Raw genomic sequence first — 21,447 nt, forward strand, 5'->3', positions numbered from 1 at the left:
TGCTAGACAGCACCTTCCACTGCTAGTATATTTTTGTATTTGACTCAGCCAATCATAACCAAGGACACAGACCATCCTTTTCCCCCCTTATTTTTCTGTTCTGACGCATGACTTGTCTGGAGGAATCCATACTGTTGTTCTGCAATTGGCTTAAGGTGGACACTGAAAATACCATAGTCCCTGGTGAGAAGTGGGGTTCAGATGGGCGGTTTTGATAGAAAGTGGGGACGGCTTAGCATCGAGGGAAGAAGATCCAATCTCTAAATGTGTTGCTGTGAAGGTAAAATACTGGAGCCCTGCTGGGCCGCTTTTTTATAACTCTCAGAGGGGCTATAGGCAGAGCTTTCCCACTGCTCCCCTCCTATAGTAGCTGCAGGCAGGCACTCACACATCTCACACCACCCCCTCACACACACATTTATCCCAAACAAAAGCTTTTCCAATTGCTATACTGCCAGAAATGGAACAATCTATGTATTATTTATATATATGTAGATATGTTATAGTCGGTGTTGTACATGTTCACACTTCAGAAGAGCTAATTCAAAGTTTCTGTTCACACAGATTAAAATACATTTCATAGTTGACAAAAGATCCCAGTTCCTGCAACACCATGCCACAATACTTTCTTTCTCTTGAGATCCTGAGCAGATCATACTTTTAACATGAAAACATGTGTAACCATTGTCTGCGACAAATGTATATAACTTCATTTAATATATTTTGTAAGTATAATTTGGCCCCTTCACTTTAACTTGCACTGTTATGTGATGCTTAAATAATTGTTCTTACATATTTAAAGTATGTAACCCAGGGGTGAGTCAAACAGCTGAAGCCAATAATTGAATTGACTCTCCTTAAGCTTAACAGGACATAAATACACAGGCATAGTTATGGACAGCTGTTGGTGTTTGGGGTCCTACTACTTCATTGTTGGTGGTGAATGCCAAGGCCCTTTCTCACTTCTCTTATTTTTCATTTCCTCGCTCCTCGGTCTCGGTCTCACCGGAAGTTGATTTGTCTGCGCCATCTTGAGGAGCGAGGAGCGATAATAGAGGAGCTATATTCGAGGAACCACCAGACCATCCTTCGATGAAATCCTCAGATACTCGCCCCACCCCCTTACTGTGTACCGCTCACTGATTGGACGATGCAGCGCATGCACTGATCTCATGCTTCTTGACATGAGAGCCGTTTCCCAGCGGAGTGAAGAAAACACATGAACCTCACAGGAGTCACTCCTCAGTTTATACCGTGTTTTGTTTCAATTCATGTTTCATTTAGTTACAAATATGTGATATATCTGAACAACAAAGTGGTCACAAATCATTTTATTCATTTATTGGAAACATTTTCATGATCGCTTTTACATTTTCATTTATTGTCATTTCCATTCAGTCAGTCATTAAGTGCTATTAAAATGTTAATGTGCTACATATCCACACAAACAAACAAAGTGTGCAATCCAATGAATGTTAATCTAACTGGGTTTTGATAGATAACATCTCTTTTTCTTCTCTCAATTATTTTATTTCTATTGTGCACTCTAATCAATATTAATCAAACTATTGTTCGTTTATACATTTTAAGAATGTCGTTTATCTTTTTTGAGAATGAGTTCTTATTTTATTTTATTTATTGGAGTCTAGATCAGTGGTTCCCAAACGGTGTGCCGCGGCACACTGGTGTGCCGTGAGGCAAGTCCGGGTGTGCCGTGGGATTTTGTGACAACCATACGTTATTTTTGCAATATACAACTACACAGAAATAATTATTTTTGAATTTACTAGATCAGTACTTTGTAGGTTTATATGTACGTAATCTGCGCGACTTGCGCGTCCACATCTCCACGTGCAGTGCTGCATAAACATGGCTGAGTCAGCGATAACTCTCGAGGGGTGGAGGTACGCCCATTATTTTGAGTTCGTCCGAGGAATAGACAGGAATGTGAAGGTGAGGTGCAAACTGTGTCTAGGCCAGAAGCTGTTATCCACTACTGGAAACACCGCGTCAAACCTCAACACACACCTGCAAAGAACACATGCTAAGGTGAAGCTACCGCACACGCTATTTGTTGTTTTGTTTATATCACGTAGTTCTTCTTCTCTGTCTTCCGGTTGTTGCCTGTTTTGAATGACAAATACACACTACCGCCGCCTGCTGGTAAGGAAAGTTATTGCCACTCACGCATGCGCAGTTCGTACGTGCTTGGCGAGTAAAGTAACGAGTTACTTTATGTAGATAGTAACGAAGTAGTGTAATATATTACTTTTTTTTTTTTTTTTAAAGTAATATGTAATATATTACATTTTTTTAGTAACGACCCCATCTCTGGAGTTGGCGTTCTCTACTCTGATTTACATGAAGAACAACAGGAGGTCACGGCTCTCTGTTGAACGGGACTTGCGAGTGGCCCTCTCCTCAGTGCCACCAAGGATTACAAAATTCTGCGCGCCCCGACAGGCACATGTATCTCACTAATTTGTAAGTCGGCAAACATATTTACAATAGCACATGTTTCAATGCTGATTGCTGAAATGTTACATTTATAATTTGTAGTGCAGGACCATGGACAATGCAGCTTCCTTGCATTGACGGTTCTCTGTGCTGGATCTCTGCTGAGTTTCCTTTGCCTCATTTTTAATGTTGTGACCTGTCTGGTTTAAATGAGTGTGTTGCTGCTTTGATGAAGCCTAATTTGATACAGTTTCAATTTAATTTCTGAAATATTTCGTTAATAAATATGTCATGAGTAATATAGTTGTCTTTGTCACATTTTATTTGGCATTAGTAAATAATTATGCACATTTACAGATATTGTACATGATATGAGTGATAACACGTGTTATAAGGGCTATTTTGCACAATAGGTGTGCCTTGGGATTTTTACTTGTCCTTTGGTGTGCCTTGGGCACAAAAAGTTTGGGAACCACTGGTCTAGATGATACAAATGTTTGTGTCAGTAAATGTGTACTAACAGAGGCGGGGGTGTGTGCGGAAATAACGGGGACAGAGCTGCTGTCAGACAATCAGCTGTGCGGCGTCATCACAAACGGACGTCGCTTCACGTGACGCTCCGGAGGAAAGGACGTCCCATTGCTCTTAAAACTCATTTCCCTGCTTCTCGTGGTTTCCTTGCGTCCCTCCATGCATCCCTGGTGGGAGGGACTAGTCGCAGGGGAACGACGCAAGTGAGGGACTCAAGAAATCCATTTAACTGAAGTGAGAAGGGCCCCCAGATACATCTCTTTCCTCCAGTCCAGTTGTCTTGCTTGAGGCCTGAAAATACCATAACAAAGAAAGGAACAATGCAGAAATGCACGATGGACTGCCCATGAGATACCTTTCCTTTGTTCCCGGAAAAAAACTTGAGATGAGATTCTCACCTGGCAACCTCAATGGGACTGGCATATATTAATGCCAAAGCTGAAATATGCAGAAGTAGAGTGACGTGTGGCGACTCTGAATACGGATCAGGAACCAAACCACTGGAAGACCGGACAGTATTCCAGTGTGGGTTGCTAGGGCAACATACCCATGAACTTTCAACCATGGCAGCCAAACTGCAGAAGCAGGAAAGAGAGAACAAATAAAACGTGTTCTGTATTTTAGAAGGCTTATTTTGGAAATAAATGTAGTAATACATTACATTTACATGACGCTGTGATTCAAGGCGATAAAGTGCAATAAACAATGAAGACACAACCACAGACAGGAACCTGCAGATACATTCGTCCAATTAAGACAAACCATTTCAAGTGCTGGTGCATTAGTTTCAAATGAGCAAAGTACTACCATTTTGATGTGCTTGGTTTAATGATCACGGAGTAGTCAAAACAGGTCAGTTTTCAGTCTGTCAGGGAAGTGTGGACTTGAGCATTCCTGATATTTAGGGGGAGCTCATTCAAAAATGTTGGACCAAAGATACGTAGTTAACAGCCATTTGTATTGTAGCGGGAGAACAGAGCCGGAAAGTGCACATGATATAAAAGAAACCGGATCCATTCAAAGCATGATAGGCTAGTACCAATGTCTTGGAGTGGATTCACGCAGCTATAGTTGCCAGTGAAGGAAGCGGAGGAGTGGTGTAGCACTGGTTCCTTTGACAAAAAGCCAATGTGGGATTATGAAAGAAAGTAATTGTTGACGTTTAAACATGTATTGTGTTACAGCCTTTACTGTATGTCACTCTATGAGCCTTGTGCACCGCTGAGTCCTTTCTCAATCTGGTGTAGGTTCAATTCATCCGCCCACTCGTTCTCTTCGCATATTATAAATTATATATGTTTTTCCTTCTGAAAACCAATATGGACTTGACTTACAATATATAAAATCTTCTTCATGGCATAATGAATGGCACACATCAATGTTCAATGTGAATCGAAGAGCCATCTGATGTTGCTAAAAGACACTCAATTGAGTTAAGGTAGATGGCATGCTTGCTGTGGTGATACTGTACTTTTTTGAGACCGTGCGGGATTTACAATAAAAAGTGACAAAGGAGGCAAACAAGTCTGATGATTTATAGTCAGGGATTTAGAGTGTCTCTTTAAGCAGGATGAATGAGGACAGACATGATGAATGACAAAAAGGCTCTCCTCACATGTGCAAACATTTTCCAGGGGCCAAATGAACTGCCAGTTTAGTATGTAAAGCGTGAAAAAAATGCTTTTCACGTAAAGTCAGGACCCTGGAGACCGAGGTAGTGTGTGTGTTCGGATTTGCATGTGGATGTGGATGTGGATGTGCATGCACGTGTGACTGGAGAGGGAGAGCATGGCTGTTTTGAACAGCTTATTATGTGTGTAAGCACCTGCATGAGCCATGATTTACCATGCAAATAAAGGGCCTTATTAAAAAACATGATGCTTCCCTCGATTTGAATTCAACCAAGGCCATGATTTGATTAAATGTATACTGGAGGCGGATAATCCTTTGACCTGATTGGCTGAAAACAATGCTTGCAATCTGAAGGTGGTGTTGGCAAGGTAACCTGAGGGGATGGTAGGAAGGGGGGAAAGTTGAGGGTGAAAGATGGTATCATCTTATATTCTCTACAGATTGAAAGCAAAATGTGAAACTGAATGTCATCAACATCTCCTGGATGGGTTGGCACGTTTCAAAAAACATATCTTCTTCTGTATTTTTAAAACAACAATTTCAATGTCTCTTGCACTATAGTGTTGTAATTTAATATGAAAACCCCCAAAATAATTTGGTGTTACAAAAGAATTGTCTTGAAACGCTGCATGGTCATTTATCAAATTGTTGTCACTCAGCCATGTCATAATAACTGATACCTATACATTCAGTGGATGAAGTAATTATCAATTACTTTTTATATATTCAACACCTTTTAAAAATGCAGTGTTATTCTTTTACTTTTAATTATATAAATACAGGAGGGCTCTTAACCCAGTAAGTGGCATATATTACCCATCATTCCCTATGGCATTAAGAGGGTGGGACAATCATTAATCACTAAGGCTGGACAGCTGAGAAGGGATCAGAAAACACACACATACCCTACAAGCCCAATGAATTAAAAAAAAAAAAATGTTTAAATGTATGCGTGTGAAATAAATGAAATGTTGAGTTTTGCTTCCTTGCCGTAGAAATATACACTTTGAAGAAACACACACAGATAGTGATGCTGTTCATCATCACAGGGAGTAGAAAGATGTTGAGGGAAGACAAATAGTACTCAGAGTTCCCTGGGGCTAATCAACAATTTATAAAAAAAAAAAAAGAGATAGTGAGAGGCACAAAGAGAGTCTTTTCAATTCAAGTGGAGTCTCTCTTCATTCAAAATGCTGATATCTTATGGTATATATCGAAATACAGCGTCACGTCAGGTCTCTTTCCATTGCATGTGTGCACGTTTATGACTATGGCAGTTAATAATAATTAAAAAATGCTAGTACCTTTTAAAATGTCCTTAGACCTGTAATACATGGCTACATGTTAAGGCCTCATGTAGAAATTGTTAGAAGATATTTATCTTAATGTTATATCTGTTTCAAATGTTAGTTATATTGAGAATCATTATGTCAAAGACACAGGAACAATATGACTCACAAAAACAAATGAATCCACTACACTACAAATGTGTCTTTGTCATGAAAAGCTACTAAATAGACTGAGGTAAGATGATTTTTTTCTTGAGTAAATACATGAATGATTGTGGTGTTTGAAGGTTTTGCCATTGAACCAGAGAAGAACCAGTGAAAAGACACTGAAGAGTTGCATTTTAGGTCGTGTAAAATGCCTTATACCATGTATAATGAGCTTCTTGAATTGAGGAGTTGTGTCTGTGACCATTGATCTTCTGAATGTTTGATTATTATGTTCCTGTTGATCTACAACCTCTACAAAAGGCACATATTTTCAGTTGCATTTATATTTTGATATAGATTCTGCAACCCTCTTGCTACTCGGTTAAGCTTGAATATCTACACACACACACAACACACACACACACACACACACACACACACACGCACGCACACACACTTCATTAGTTATCGCTGCTCTTCAAGGAATGCCTAAGGGGAAGCTCTTTTATGATCTATGCCAGGGCTTCTCAAACTCCGGACCAAGGCCCGTATCCGGACCAAACTGCAAATCAATCCGGACCGAACCCTGTGTCCCATTATAAAATTTAAAAAAAATAAAATGATTTAAAAATAAATAAATTCTGATTCTGATGTAAATTAAAGTGGACCTATCATGCTATATTGGAAAACATATATTGTGGGGCCATACCTATACAAAACATGTCTGTGAAGTTTTTTGCTTAAAATACCAAACAGATCACCCTTTGTAGCCATGCCTCATACTGCTCAAACCCCTCTTTTGCAGCCCTGTTAGAGAAACGCGAATTTAGGGTCCTTAGCTTAAAAAGAAAAAAAGAGGAGGCGGAGCTAATGCCTGATCAGAATTCTACCGGAAATAAAGTTAAATTCTGTTGTAATAAAACGCCATCCTGTTCTTATCCACATCAAAGATTATTTCTGAAACAGTATGGAGCTCAAATGCTTTTTCTTTTGCAGGTTTATCACAAGGTGAGTTCCTTTTTTATTTCCTGCTTTTTAAACACATGTGCTCTCCAGTACAGGTTAGCTCTGAGTGTTAGCGAGGCTTGCTAATGTAAACAAAGACGAGATTATGTCCAAAACACGTCAGGCATTGTTTCTGATAGCAATTTTCTGTGGGTCCGCTGCCGATTTGACGTCAGATCGGTAGCAAATCTGTATCCGCTCGTTGTTCCCCATGTTTTTAAAAGATTTGGGTACGGAGGAAAAGAGAAAGGGTTTTATTTTCTGACGCTGTGTGAGTTCCCCGACGCACCGGGGACACATGTTTATGTATAAAAGACATCACAAAGTGCATTTTGTATGATAGGTCCCCTTTAATGTATATGTTCTTGTGTCTGACGCGTTGTGAGAATGAACGTGCATATATTTACTTGTGTGCGCGAGCGTGACACGCATTTAAGTTGACCGCAAGTTTACCTTGACTTTCTAATGCTTCTAATGCCCGAGGTTCAAGGCATTGGCTACAAACAAACAGTGCCATTTCTCCCACTAGTTTAAGCCATCATACTGTATGTATGTATTGAATGTGTGTGTATACAGGGGCGCCGTTTACCAACAGGCAAGTGCTTGGACCAGAAGGGGGCCCTCAAATAAAGTAGATTAATCCAATCCAACTTTATTTATATAGCACTTTAAAACCTCCTGACCAAAGTGCTGTACAGAGAGATACATAACATGTAAAATCACACATCTCAGCTCACAAAACATAAAATAAATTAATTAATTTAAAATAAAAGATACAAACACAAAACAAACCAGAATAAACGTAAACATTTAAAAAATATATATTAAAGGTGACATGTCATGCTTTTCCGGTTATTGCCCGTCCCCTTGTGTGTTATAAAGGTTTGTATGCATGTAAACGGTCTGCAGATTCAAAACCCTCAAAGTACATCATGTAGCGAGTAAAACTCTAAAACAGAAAATACCTCCCCAAAACGCCTCGTTGGAGATACGTCACTGTCCATTTGATTCTTCCGGGTACATCATGATGTCATGTCGTCCCCGGAACGAAATGGACCAATCCGTGGAGCTGTTACGTTACGTCCGCGGAGCCGTTACGTAAAGCCCCTGGCTGCAGGCTGATAACAGACAGTTGGGATCGCGGCGAAATTCTCTCTGCAGACCCGTTCTCACAGCGTTTATCAACCTTTCTTACTCAATATCAAGCCACACTTATTGTTTTTACTTCGGCTGTGACTTTGTGTGTGCTCAGGGTGAGTTTGGCTGTGTTTCGCTGTGTATCGCTAAACAAGGAAATCACACCTCCACGGAGCTCAGTGCGATTCACAACGTCCCGACTGGTCCCGACCAATCGGAGCACACTGGGCTTCACATACAGAGATGCTGTATGCGAAACCAATGTGAGTTTGGAAAATTGCACAGTATAAATCTATTCTAGTAGACCACAACAATGGAATTATGATCAGTGGAAATGGCCATGACATGTGACCTTTAACAAGGTCCACAGCAACGACAACATGAAACACCCTTTAATTTACTGCAACGACATGTCGGGAAACCCCCTCAAGGGGGCCCCATGCATAGCTCGCCGAAACTGCTTCTCAAATTAATTTCAGTTTCGTTGCTCCGCTCCGGGGGTGGGGGGGGGGGGGGACTTTACTGGCAGTGATCCGGACCATTGACCTTGTATAAAATTCACAAGTAGACCTTTAACAAAAAAGTTTGAGTACCCCTGATCTAAGCCATCAATTGACCAATCAAGGCTTTTCAAAGTAAAGTGACTTGGTGATTGTTGCCACAGGGACAGAGGGAATACACAAGAGCTGTTTTCAATTACAGTACTTTTACTATTAAACTAGATGAACAATTCATCCTCTTGTCAAAACACGTTGGGGCCTGGTAAGAAATTAAAGTCAGCCAGAACACAAACATTACAATGATTATGAAAATAGGTAGAGATTGGTCTGACTCACGGTAAAGAAGCCACAAAAACAAAGTGAAACGTATGTTTTCATGAAAATTGAAGGGCAATCACATCCAATCATCCAGACAGGTATAAGTTATTTTCCCTGTTGCCCCACCCCCCATCATTGACTTACATTTGGAACCTTGGAGACTCAAAAGCAAAATGATAAAACAAGAGAGGAGGAGGAAATATATGTCACACCCATCAATCTGGGCACCACTCATAAATGTCAGCCCGTGGGAAATTGAATGGCACCATTGGTCTATGTTTATTAGGCTGGGATGAACTCTGTCTCATTGACCTTTCAAAGTACATATCCAGAGCAAGTTAATTGAGGATAAGCCAAACGTATACGCCTGGAAGAGCCTGAGTGCTGTAGGATCCCTGCAGACTCATTGCCTCGATTAAAACGTTTTTTCAAAGAAATGTCGATAGGGAATTTCATCAAAAGAAAGGCCAGAGTCCATTGGAAGACTGTCAATTTCTTTTATCACTCAAATGGCCAGTCTTAAATGCCAAACTAGAATCTCAAAAGTCATTAAATTGTAGTGCCTTGTCCTCAAATGTGACTTTGGTGAGTTTGTTTGACTGCATCAAGTTATTAAACTGAAAAGAACACAAACTTTTGCTTAATAAATGTATCCTTGATGTTTCTTGTGTTAATTGTTATAACCAAATTAACAAAATAATAACCAAATCATCCCCCCAAAAAAAGTATGTTTTGTTTCTTCTGTTTAATTGATCTTGACTTGGCGTGAACTTTTGATGAGCACCCTACATATGGTGGCAGGAACTAAAACTGGTGGACAATATCCCTATAATTCCAAGAGCTACAAAGGCAGCAAGGCAGTTCGGAGGTCATTAAGCAGCCTGACCGCAAAAGATCATCTAGGAATCAATGGAAACATCAACAAGCTACGCTAACCAGCTTAACAGTGAAAGAGAGTTAACCATTGCTATGGGAAAACGCCTAGTCAGAGGCCTTTCTTTTTTCAAATATACACACACTCACTGGCACGCACAATAACTTAAGATTTGGCATAAGATTATTTTTACTCTATCAAAAAGTTGGGAGAACTCCAATTTCTGTTCAACTTTAAAGTGGCTATGTCAAACCAACACTCCTTGTTTAATTTGGTTTGAATAAGGCACATGTCTAACTGTGTGAAAATGAGCATATGGTCAATCTGATAATGCAAATATACAAGATTTCTTTATACACATTTTTACTTTTAAGTTATTGCTACCATTTGGTCCCCCCAATGTGTAAAGCTGCTGGGGGTTTCTTTAAAAATCTCTCTTGACTATGTTGATAATACAATACATTGAATGTTACCTGCAAATGTGCAATGTTCACAATTGTCACCAACCCATTTTTAGGAGAACTCCAGATACTAAATGATGGCAACATTGGAGGTTTTACGGTCAGATTGTTTTTCCTTTTCATGTTGTTCCTTTTTGACACTTTTTGCCTGCAGCCTCTGCCAGTAAAACAGCAATGTGTTATTGACAAAAAAGGCTCTGATTGTAAGTGATGTCCCCACCAGACACTACCACTGACACTGACATCCCCTGGCGTCTGTCAATATCCTTCACAAAGACTGCTCTTGTTTACATTGTGTAGCTGCTCTCACTTGACCTGGCCCTGAGGCCTACGAGAATTATTTCAGTGTCACAGAAAAATGCATAATAATAATAATAACTGATAGTAACTATAATGTGAGGTTGTGATATTGTTGTCTTAGCTGACATCCCTGTTCAATCGCACTGGAATTGAATGTTCTTTATTTCGATAAGCTTCCTGAAATGTACTTTGGAGCCACTTACAGTTAAGCAGAAGAACAAAGCATAGCATTGGCACACTTAATGACTTAAAAGTAGCATACTACATTTAATTGTGAATCAGCCAAGTTGTGTTTCCAATCCCAAATAAACAAGACATTGCAGAAATTCATGAACAAAACTCCCCATGAATATTTTAGTCATGGCTTCGTGTGACTGAATCAAGCACCAAGCTGTGCTGGCTCTGTGCTAACAGTCTAAACATGGCCTTGTACTTTTGAATGTCATCATACAAAGTGGGAGTTATTGTGGTTCTCAAAGCGGATACTTCCCCGGTTCAATAATTGAATGTTAGCAAAAAATATGTAATATTCAAAACCATTTTTTAATAAATATATTTATATTTACAGTATATAATGGTTGGTTCAAACAAAGGATTCAACGCTATGTTTCAGTCTGAACGTTTTGATTTGCCTGCGCAGCACAATGTAAACAGACAATAACAATGGCTCGTGACCCTGGACCACCATGTGATGTAATGGAAGTCTGGAGCGAAAGTGCACGTCTATTTATGGGGCCGCTGACATGTAAAACGTTTTAAAAGTCTTGATCTTTCATCAAAGCCTGGTGCCTGACAAATTCCACCGTGCGCAGCTGGACCACCTGGATGCGTAAAAACCACACCGTGGCTCATTCGCTATGCCAGGCAGCGTGTGTCTACATCAGCTTCTGCAAGAACAATAACTTGTTCTGGTGATGTGTGCTGTTGCTGGAGTGATGGAGGGTGGAAGGTGACAAAGAGAGGTGTGATAGGGATGGTGCAAGCACCAGCAGATCGTGGCGGGACGGGACGATTAAGGGATAGGATACTCACGCTGCTGTTCTCTCCTGTCCAGTGGACCATCGCCTGGTTGTGGGTCGCATCCCCTTTAAGCACGAACGAGCTGCTAAGCAGGGACATTTGTTTTTCCCGGGACAGTGCTCGCCTGAAGCGGAGTGAGCCTTCCCCTCCGACGGCTTCCTCGTCACCTTCCGTCGGTATGCCCGGCGGGGAGCCTCCGTCTCCGCCGCCCATGTCAAACGTACGGTCCTCCCCGCCGCGCCGGTTTATAGCCCCGCTGTCACAGCGCACGGGTCCCGGCAGTGCCATCCAGGCCGAGGCGACCAACAGAAACACGCAGAGGTGCGCGGCAGAGGAGAGCGGTTCTTCGGAGCGCAAAGATGCCATGTTTTGCGCTGCAGTCGCGCTCAGTATCGCGGAAACTGATGGAGAGACCTCTGAAGCTTGTGGAAGATAGATAGATGTATACTGTAAGCCGAGAGAGAAAGAGAGTGATGGGGGAGGGAAGGAGGGAGGAGAACTAGAGAGAAGGCAGACAGTGGAACAACGTGGACGCGTCTCTGTGTGGGCCACAGAAAGGCACAGCGGTGCCATCTGCTGTCCTATAGCTGCATCACCCAGCGACTGATCTCAATCCACTTCATTCAAGTGTCCCCACATAAGGAATGTACACCATATACTGTATATGACATATGTCCTATTTCAAGTGTGTATTTTTATATATGGCAATATGGGCTTAAGAAGTGGGCTTCCAGCTTTCTCAGTGTTTTTGGCATAAAGACAAGCATTATTATGAACATTAACCTTTTGTGTTGCCTTCTATCCTCACTTTATCCAACAATCTTTATGATCAAGTTGCCCTCCATCAGCATGCTCCTTTTGGAAAATAGTTTTAAGTGAACTGCGACAACCTACATGAATATTCCACCAGTTTCCGTATAGCTGGTGGAAGAACAGATGACTATTTTATATTAAGGATCTACATGTTTCAAGTAACTAAAATGTAATTGAAAATAAGTTTGTAAAACAATGCAACTCGTGTGTCATGAAACTATGTTGGAGAATGTGGAGCAGACAGGCATCAAAGAGGGTAATATCCACCGAGTACAGGATGAATTATTCAGTATTGTTGTGTGTGTCCATCCAGACTAGGATAGTGTTTAAAATGTCCTTACTTGTGTAGTTTGAGTCCCCAACAACATTAGGAAACAACGCTGCATACCAAGGAGAGTCTGTGAAGAGTCTTGAGTTATAAAGTCCACATTCTTATTTTTGAGTAGGTGGGTTCCCACCATAATTAGTTTGTCCACTAATATCCAATTAGAGACAGTTGGCCTTCAGTTCTTTCTGGGTTTGTTTTTGTTTTCCAATATAATATATAATACAATAATATTAGCTCCATATGCGGTCAGATAAAGTGGTTGGAAACATTCCTCAAAAAGATACTGCCGAAACTCGCATGATTTCAGTCTGAGTCCACTCTTCTTGCTCACAGCCCAAGCACTTTGTTGTTGTTACCAGTTTATGTCCGGGCAATTCTCGGTCAGAGATAGTTATTGTTGTGGGACACCTGGAACACTTCCTTCTCGGGGTGTAGATGACCCCGAGCCATAAGCGACAATAAATGTGATTCAGTGTCCTCAGTTAAGTCTATTGAAGAATGTTGATTATTACACTCTGAACTAGTTAAAACCTGGAGCTACAGGAGGGTGCTTCAGAATTGATTGCGACATCTCAACCGTGTGGTCAGACCGTGGCCCGTGACATGTCGTGTGAATTCTCCGGCCGAAGCTCCAAATAAACCGTCAGTGTTTGCCATCAAAGCTCCAGCTCTCCTTGTGCCTGACTCCAATTGCTTCAGAACTATCCCCCACCACAACCGGTAGAGTTAGCTTCGTTTTTGTACATTCAAGTGTTAAGAATGGCAGAACAGGAGCAGTTTGCTTGGGGCAGAAGGGGTCAGCCCCAGCAATATTGTACTGTAAGCCCAGCAGACAAAGAACTACAGCTTTGGGGAGCAAGGAAGTGGACCAAAATCAAGGATATTAAGATTTCAAACTATTTCTTATTATTAGTTTTTCTTTGCTTATTTAGTCATTTCAGAAAATGATTTAACAGACAATACTGTAAATAATGCAAGTGTAATGCAACATGCAACGTTGAATAATTCAGCCGACATCAATAATGTATCAAAATGAAACTTGTACCTACATGTGATGCCTACAGAACTCACAGATCAGAACACCGCCTATTTATTTAGTTGATCTGACAGAACTTCAAAAAAGCTTGTGGTGTTGAATACAGGTCTATTTTCTGCCTTAAATCTAAAATATATAAATGTGCAAGTAAAAGGCAGATGATGGCAGAGCGTGCACCATTCATGACCTCTATTGCCAGTATACTGCCTGTAATTGCACCTACTAAACTGGAGCTTTCATTTAAATAGTTTATACCACAGTGTCTGTGTGTGTCTTTTTGTGTGTGTATTGCAAATTGGAGCCTGCAGCAAGTCTGAATGTAATCCGTTTGAACCTAAATGACAGGCCCGAATGTGAATTGCGGTTGCAATTAAATAAAGGTATAAACTGCATTTGTCCACATAGCCATGCTCACTCAGAGAATTAATACCGGCTATGAAAATATAATATTTGAACATGCTGTGGTGTGTTTTGTCAAGGAAATTCTTTTTCTTGTGACCAGTGTTATTTTTCATACACAATGGGCCAAACAAATGCATCATCCTATGAGCTTATTTTCTGCATTTTGCGATGGAAAAAAATGTACGTCGTAAGATAACTATAGGTATGTGGGGTAACTACCTAAAGGTACTCCAATTGTTTTAATTAAAAATGACGAAAGTGAAACAAAAATAAGAATTGCTCCTATAAATTATTTTGAGCAAATTATATTGAAGTTAAACTGCAGATCCTCCCAGGCACATGTTAGAACATTGTACAAATCATAAAGATATAAGTGAATGAATGAAAGGAATCAGTCAATAAGCTGATCAATCAGTTTATCAGCCATCATGGTATCATCAACAACAAAATCACAACTGGCACCACTAAAGAGGCCAGAGACAGCTGTTCACAGTCAAAGTATTTTGCAGTTCTCCTGCGGCTCTGTAAAACTAACGCACATTAATCTTCATAACATCCAATTATCCGTGAACATTTCATGATGAACAAAGTACGTTCCGCAGCCGCTCAGCAGCATGCTAACAAGCTGAACTCCCACAGTCCAAGGATTGCCCCCCCCCCCCGAGCTGTCCCTATGCTCAGATGTTGCAAGATATGCTTTATTCATACAAACTTTTCATCTGCGATCACACACAAACAGGAATATGCCACCAGCAACCCAATTAAATATTTACTGAATTGAGTTTGCTCTGAGGTCACGATGGGAAGATGCACTCTGAAATATTTCCCTTGCTTTGGAGCTCTCTCTCAGAAGTTTAGAAATATAATTCTCACATAATATCTCACTTGCATAAAGCAGTTGGAGAAGACCAAAACAGTAGCGTTGTAAAAACGAGAGCTGAAAGCCAACATGATGTGTTAAACGCAACTGCAGGGTCAAGTGATGATTCTACGTAGGCTTTTACTTTACGTGAAGTACATTTTAAATACAATTTAAAAGCCATGACAATATCTAAGCCCTTTATGGTGAAGCATAAACACACACCTTGATCCACACGGCGTACAGTTTAATGGGGTGTTCCACTCTAATAATGAGGCAGCCAATGATCGACCTCACTGAACTCCTGGGCGGTAATTACCTTGGTTCAGAATCCTTAACCACAGTTTTAAATACTAACACACAAAAACACACACACACTTGAACCACACACAGACACCCCCGCTCACGCCCCAAGTATTTAATATCGACTCTTGCATGGTCATAAAGGTGTGACCATCCATTAGAGGCCCCACAGGAGCTGCTCCTCTCCCCTCCCCCCTTCAGACAAGTCCCTGTGCTGCAACAGTCATGCCCTGTCATCTCACATTAACAATGGCAAGGTTGATATCTCACCCTAGCTGCTGGGTACACATTCGGCCAAAACGAACGAGGATCTTTAAACGCCTCGGAGTCATTTGGTGTCACTAGTGCATGAACAACACTAATGTCGGCACGCTTGAACAAATGTATAAGTATTGTAATGTTCGTTATTCCATGCATATATGTACCTATTACACCAAAACATACCCATCGAAGCTGATGAATGCATTTTATACTCACTTTTTGGCCTGCATAATAAAACTCAAACGGTGAAAAGCACTTTGTGGCATAGATATATTGAATTCCAGGTAAAGCCTATTGACTCAGATATATTGGTTTACATATGAAGTGGATTTCCAAGTGAACCGATGCAAATGAAATGATGTATTGAATGATTAAAAGGGACAAGGGCTACGTTTTTTGCTTCATCTTCAAGGATATTGACATCACATACGTTAAGATTGGTTAGCTGAAAACCTGTAAGCAATGACTTCTGGCACTAGGTACAATCTCTTGGGAAAATGAAGGCTCAATTTATGGCACAAGGCCATTGATAAAGAAAAATGTGATGTGTCCTGTGCAGTGTAGCCAACTATTTTACAATGAAAGTAGCAATCCCTAATTTAAAACTCTTCCATCATTACCATCATATCCTCATTTGCATATTGGCGAAATCATTGTGCATTTTTTTTGCATAAAGCGTAATGTTTTGTTTGTTGAAGAAGATTAAAATTAAATGAAAATATGATGCCATCCGACTAATGCCTTTTTAATTCTTGCCCACCCATCCTCCCTAGTCTGCCATCTACCATCCATCTTTTTCTCACCACTCATCCTCTTTCCCCTGTTGTAAGTCAAGAAGCCTCCTTAAATCCCCTTTACCCCTGAGTCAGTGCCTTTCTCTTTTTTTTGTCAGTATTTCAAGTTCAACCATCTTGTTTGAATGAAACATTAGCATTGTCTTTTTATAAACAATGGCTTCAGAGATTTTTATCTTGCAATCCAAAATGTATTCTCAGTAATCGCTTACAACTGATCCTAATAGGATAAGTCCATTTGTTATAATTTAACCTTTTTATGTTGTGCCTGCAATTTTAAACAATGGGCTTACACAACGTTATAAGACAATTATCTTGACCATCAAGAAATAAGTCTTTGAAACAGCAATTAGATCATCATGTGAAAATACTCATAGGAACACCGAAAAGTACATGACTTGGAAAAAAACCCATTAAATTACAACTTTGGGTTGTTAAAGCTTCTGACAGCTTTTAGACCATTACTTTCCTGTAAAAACCAGAACAAAATGTTCTTGCCATATGGTGTGAAAGCCTTACCATCCACTCTAAAAGGCTCAAGCTCCATAAACGTTCTACATTTCAAAGCCTCCTTTTCTGCAGCAATAAACACATCCGAACAGTTTTATTACGCTGCTTGATGTCAATTTTTGCTTTGGGAATTCCCACAATACATTTCCATTTGTCAGATTTCCCTAGAGAGCCAGGTGACTTTGCGACTTCAACTCTCACTCAATCAAATGCACCACCAGGCGTGGCGTCACTTTCTTAGAATAAGTGGTTGGGTCACTTTTTTCAGATTTATGTTTGATTGTGTATCAGATAAAGGTGGGGTATGTCATTTATTTCAGAAACACTTTTTGATATATTCCATTGAATGCTCTTAACATCACGATAGCAATGAATATATTAAATGCTTTGACAATAAATACATTTAAAAAATATCATCTGTGGAAGCCGTACGTAAAGAGCATGACCAATCATGACCAATCATTTTAGTAACTGGATGGCCTACCTGCCTGTCAGCCTTTCATTTGGGCACAAACTTATCTCGTGCCCTCATTGGTCATGTGCGCGTTTGTGTGTGTTGGAGGAGGGGCTCTGTAAGGAAGTCTGAAGGAAGAGGCAGATTTTTTCCGGTTGTTTACTTTCAAATTCTAGCGCACTCGAGCTGGTTTCTCCAAAATTACATACCCCACCTTTAATTGATTGGTCACTTTTAGTTACACAACTTTTTTATTGTTTCAAAACTATGTTGCAGCTCTCTGCCATCCAGCTGAAACAGCTTCAGTAACTCATTGCCCTGTGAGCGCCAACACTGCCCTCTGCTGGAGTGTGCTGGTGTTTGCAAAAGACCCATGATGTGTTAATGAGTGGGTTACACACTCATCATTTTGTTAAAAAAAAATTATCATGGGTTTTTTATTAATCTGACTTTTATTTAATTTATTATATCTAAATGTTTGTTTGTTTGTTTGTTTGTTTGTAGCCTTTATTTAACCAGGTGAAAGCCCCTTGAGATCAAAAGATCTCTTTTTCAAGGGTGACCTGCAGGACATTAGTTACACATGTAACATAAAAACAACAGAACAACAATAAGGATGACAGACAACATAATGTACAGGGTATCTATAAATATATAAATCTATAAAGTGTCAGTAAAAATGTTGCTTAAATAAAGACAAATGATCACCTGATTATCACAATAGTTGTATCAGTTAATTGATTGAGTACACATGAGATGGTTACTATACTTTATACGGCTGGTGTTACATCAAATTGAAAAAAACATGGTTTGATAATTTGTTAATATCTTTAATGTCTTTAACCACATACCTGATATTAAAATATCTGACTCATCACCCTTCACCCACTTGAGCTAAGTACAATACAATTTGTATTTAAATAATAACAAGGTAATGAAAGTTTATGAAAAAAAACGATGTTAAGCTCTCATAACACATATACTGTATATGATAATAAAAACACATGTAGATAATAACAGTGATGGAAAGTTATACAAGTCTTTTTTTCTGACAGTAGTAATGATGTATCCAACCTTTAACATACATCTGAGTTAATGTTACAGAAAACGGCTGTTAAAATATTGTTAAAGACATCATGTTTGATGCAATTCCTTCATAATGTTGATGTATTCTAGAATATGAATTCTGGCTTGTTTCTAAGAATTCACAAGCCAACAATAGTTTTGGAAATGTTTCGACAAATAGATGCAATTTGTTCGAAATAAAAAAATATACTTTATGTAAATATGATTCTATTTTAGGGTACTAAATAATCTTTATTTGAGCACATAGTGAAATGAATATGTATTGGCTCTAAGACATAACAGGGTTCAAATGGTATGTGTCTAAATTGTACGGCGTTACATACAATAATAACCTAATTTTGACACATCATGAAAGGTACTCCTCTGTCTGTGTGCCGTTACCGTTAACAAGTTGTTCCTACCTGTTCATTAATTAGGTAGCATTGAGTTTAAATGAATATATGATAGTTCCTCCCAAGACATACAGCAGTTAAAATCCCTCACATGTTTCATTATTTGATGATGAAAAAGTTCTAATGTTTTACATTAGAGATTTTAATAATGATATTTCACAGGGATATAAGCCCTGCCTTCATGTAAGCTTGACAGGAGCCATGACAGCAGCACAAGGAGGGTTGCAGTGAGGACACTGATCCGGTGTTCTACTCCATGGGAAACTTCTGTAAATGATGACCAAAGGAAAGAAGACATTACTTTAAAAACATGTCTTTTATGTTGTGTTTTTTTATGAGAAATAATTTGAGATAACTTACGTATGCCGTTCACAGAAATGGAGGCAGTTTCGATGTTGAAGGCTGTGATGCTTGAAGCTGCACCAACCAACACATCTGCAATCTGAGTGCCATTGGGAACCGATGAAGGTGCAAATTGAAGATCCCTAGTGTTGCAGATAGATCCATTGCTGAAAAGGGAACTAGAGACTACATTTAAAAAAATGATACTCTTGCATAATTTTAAATAAGTTGAAATGATTCCAATTATAACTGATAATGATTTTCATGATTATACAGTAGAAAATCCTTAAATTACAGTATATCAACTTAACATGAACACATTACCTGAACATAACCACCTTCAATAAGCGGAAAGAGGAAAATGCTTTTTGGTAGATGGGTTCGAGCTGCAGAAACACAAGCAGGCAAACAGTGAGGACATTGATGCTGTGCTCTTCCTCACTTCAGCACTGCCGTTTTTTACATCAGTACATTTTTTCTTGACTAACACATCTATGCTAACACATCTATGCTAACACATCTATGCCCATCATAATATACGTATATGGACAGTTGGTTTCTTCAGTTATTTCTAATTTAGGAGAACATTTAGCAGAGGCATGTTTTTTGATAGATTGCAACAGGGAGTGGGACCTTGTTTTTAGAGAGCTGTTCAGTTGACTGGAAACTGTTCTTCAGACATGTATTCTCTTTTTGTTAATTCAAGGAAGGTCCTGCAGTGGGTGTTGCTCTCGGTTACCGAAACTGATGTCAAACATGTAAAAGCAAATCCATGTTCATGCTACCTTTTGCTTTTTTGTCTGTCCAACAACTGCAATTGTTATAAGCATGCTTATCCACCAAGCAACAACAAAAATAACATAGCTTCCTGATGTTGTCACAAAGTGTTCATTTTTTAATAATACCTGAAATGTTCTTGTTTCAAAAACCACAGTGAAACAACGAACAAGAAACACCATCTTGTGAAAGTATTTTCAATCCATTTTGTTATGGCTAATGACCTCATTCTTATTAGTCAAAACAATGTATATGTTTGTTAATGCATACATCATTATTAGAAAAAGAAAAATAGTGTTTGCTTTATCAATGTAGCTCTAATTTGAAATGCTGATGAAGATGGATTCAGCAAGTCATTCATAAATGTCTCTCCAGCAGATCAATCAATCAATGTTTATTTATATAGCCCAATATCACAAATGTTACATTTGTCTCAGTGGTCTTCACAGTGTGTACAGAATATCAGTATGACAATACGACACCCTCTGTCCTTAGACCCTCTGTCCTTAGACCCTCACATCGTACAAGGAAACACTTCCAAAGAAAACCCAGTTTAAAGGGAACATGGGAGAAACCTCAGGGAGAGCAACAGAGGAGGGATCCCTCTCCCAGGACGGACAGACGTGCAATATTTAAGGATAACATTTGGTTAAATTAAGGATAAAAGTGGGTTCAATTAAGAAAAACATGTGGTTAAATTAAGGATATAATTATCTTAAATTAAGGTCAGATGTTACGACCAATTCATGAATAAAACCAGGTTAAAGGGTTCAGATACTTTTTGATGTGGAGTGCTAGCTGACACACCCCGAGTAGAACGTTTTGGGAAATGCATCGAAATGTTTATACTTCATCCATATCTCTGTGTTGAGCTTAAACTGAAACAAAACATTTTCACAGCACTCAGAAAACATACAGGGAAGCCCTGACAGCACTCTCAACTACTCACAATAACTATTTATATACCATTGGTGGAAAGTACCATTTACTAAAGTACTGTAATCAAGTACTATATTGACTTACTTGTATTTTGCTTGTGTATTTGTATTTTAGGCTACTTTGTACTCATACTCCACTGCAATTGGAAGCAAAGAGTGTAATTTTTAAATTGGTCTAATTAAGAATCATGGTTTCCGTTTTTGACGGAAAAAACTTTGCTCAGAAGCAAAATATGGAAGCCCATTTCCGCCACTTGAAAAAAATAAAATCCCCATAAAAAGTCATAATTATGAGATAAGAAAGTCATAATAATGAGATAAAAAGTCATAATAATGAGATAAAAAGTCATTATGAGATACTTTGTCACAACAGACAAACTAGCAGCTCTTTGGCTCGAGTTCTCCTATTTATCTTGACACGGAAATGGATTGTGAGTACATTGAGGACAACTTTAAACGTGGATTTACAACAGATGAAATA

The 21,447-nt window shown here is 39.3% G+C and overlaps 1 protein-coding gene across 5 annotated transcripts in view; it reads right to left on the reverse strand.

Moving 5' to 3' along the window:
* Window positions 1-12,141, reverse strand: part of sorcs2 (sortilin-related VPS10 domain containing receptor 2) — a 323,412-nt gene extending 311,271 nt beyond the window's left edge. For all 5 annotated transcript variants that reach the window (XM_034105584.1, XM_034105583.1, XM_034105582.1 and 2 more), the window contains exon 1: window positions 11,684-12,141. In XM_034105584.1, coding sequence (XP_033961475.1) covers window positions 11,684-12,037 — 354 coding nt within the window. In that variant the 5' untranslated portion in view covers window positions 12,038-12,141. The remainder of the gene's footprint in view (window positions 1-11,683) is intronic.
* Window positions 12,142-21,447: the final 9,306 nt, after the last annotated feature.

The sequence above is a fragment of the Pseudochaenichthys georgianus genome, chromosome 18, assembly GCF_902827115.2.
Source record: "Pseudochaenichthys georgianus chromosome 18, fPseGeo1.2, whole genome shotgun sequence".
NCBI classification, from domain to species: domain Eukaryota; kingdom Metazoa; phylum Chordata; class Actinopteri; order Perciformes; family Channichthyidae; genus Pseudochaenichthys; species Pseudochaenichthys georgianus.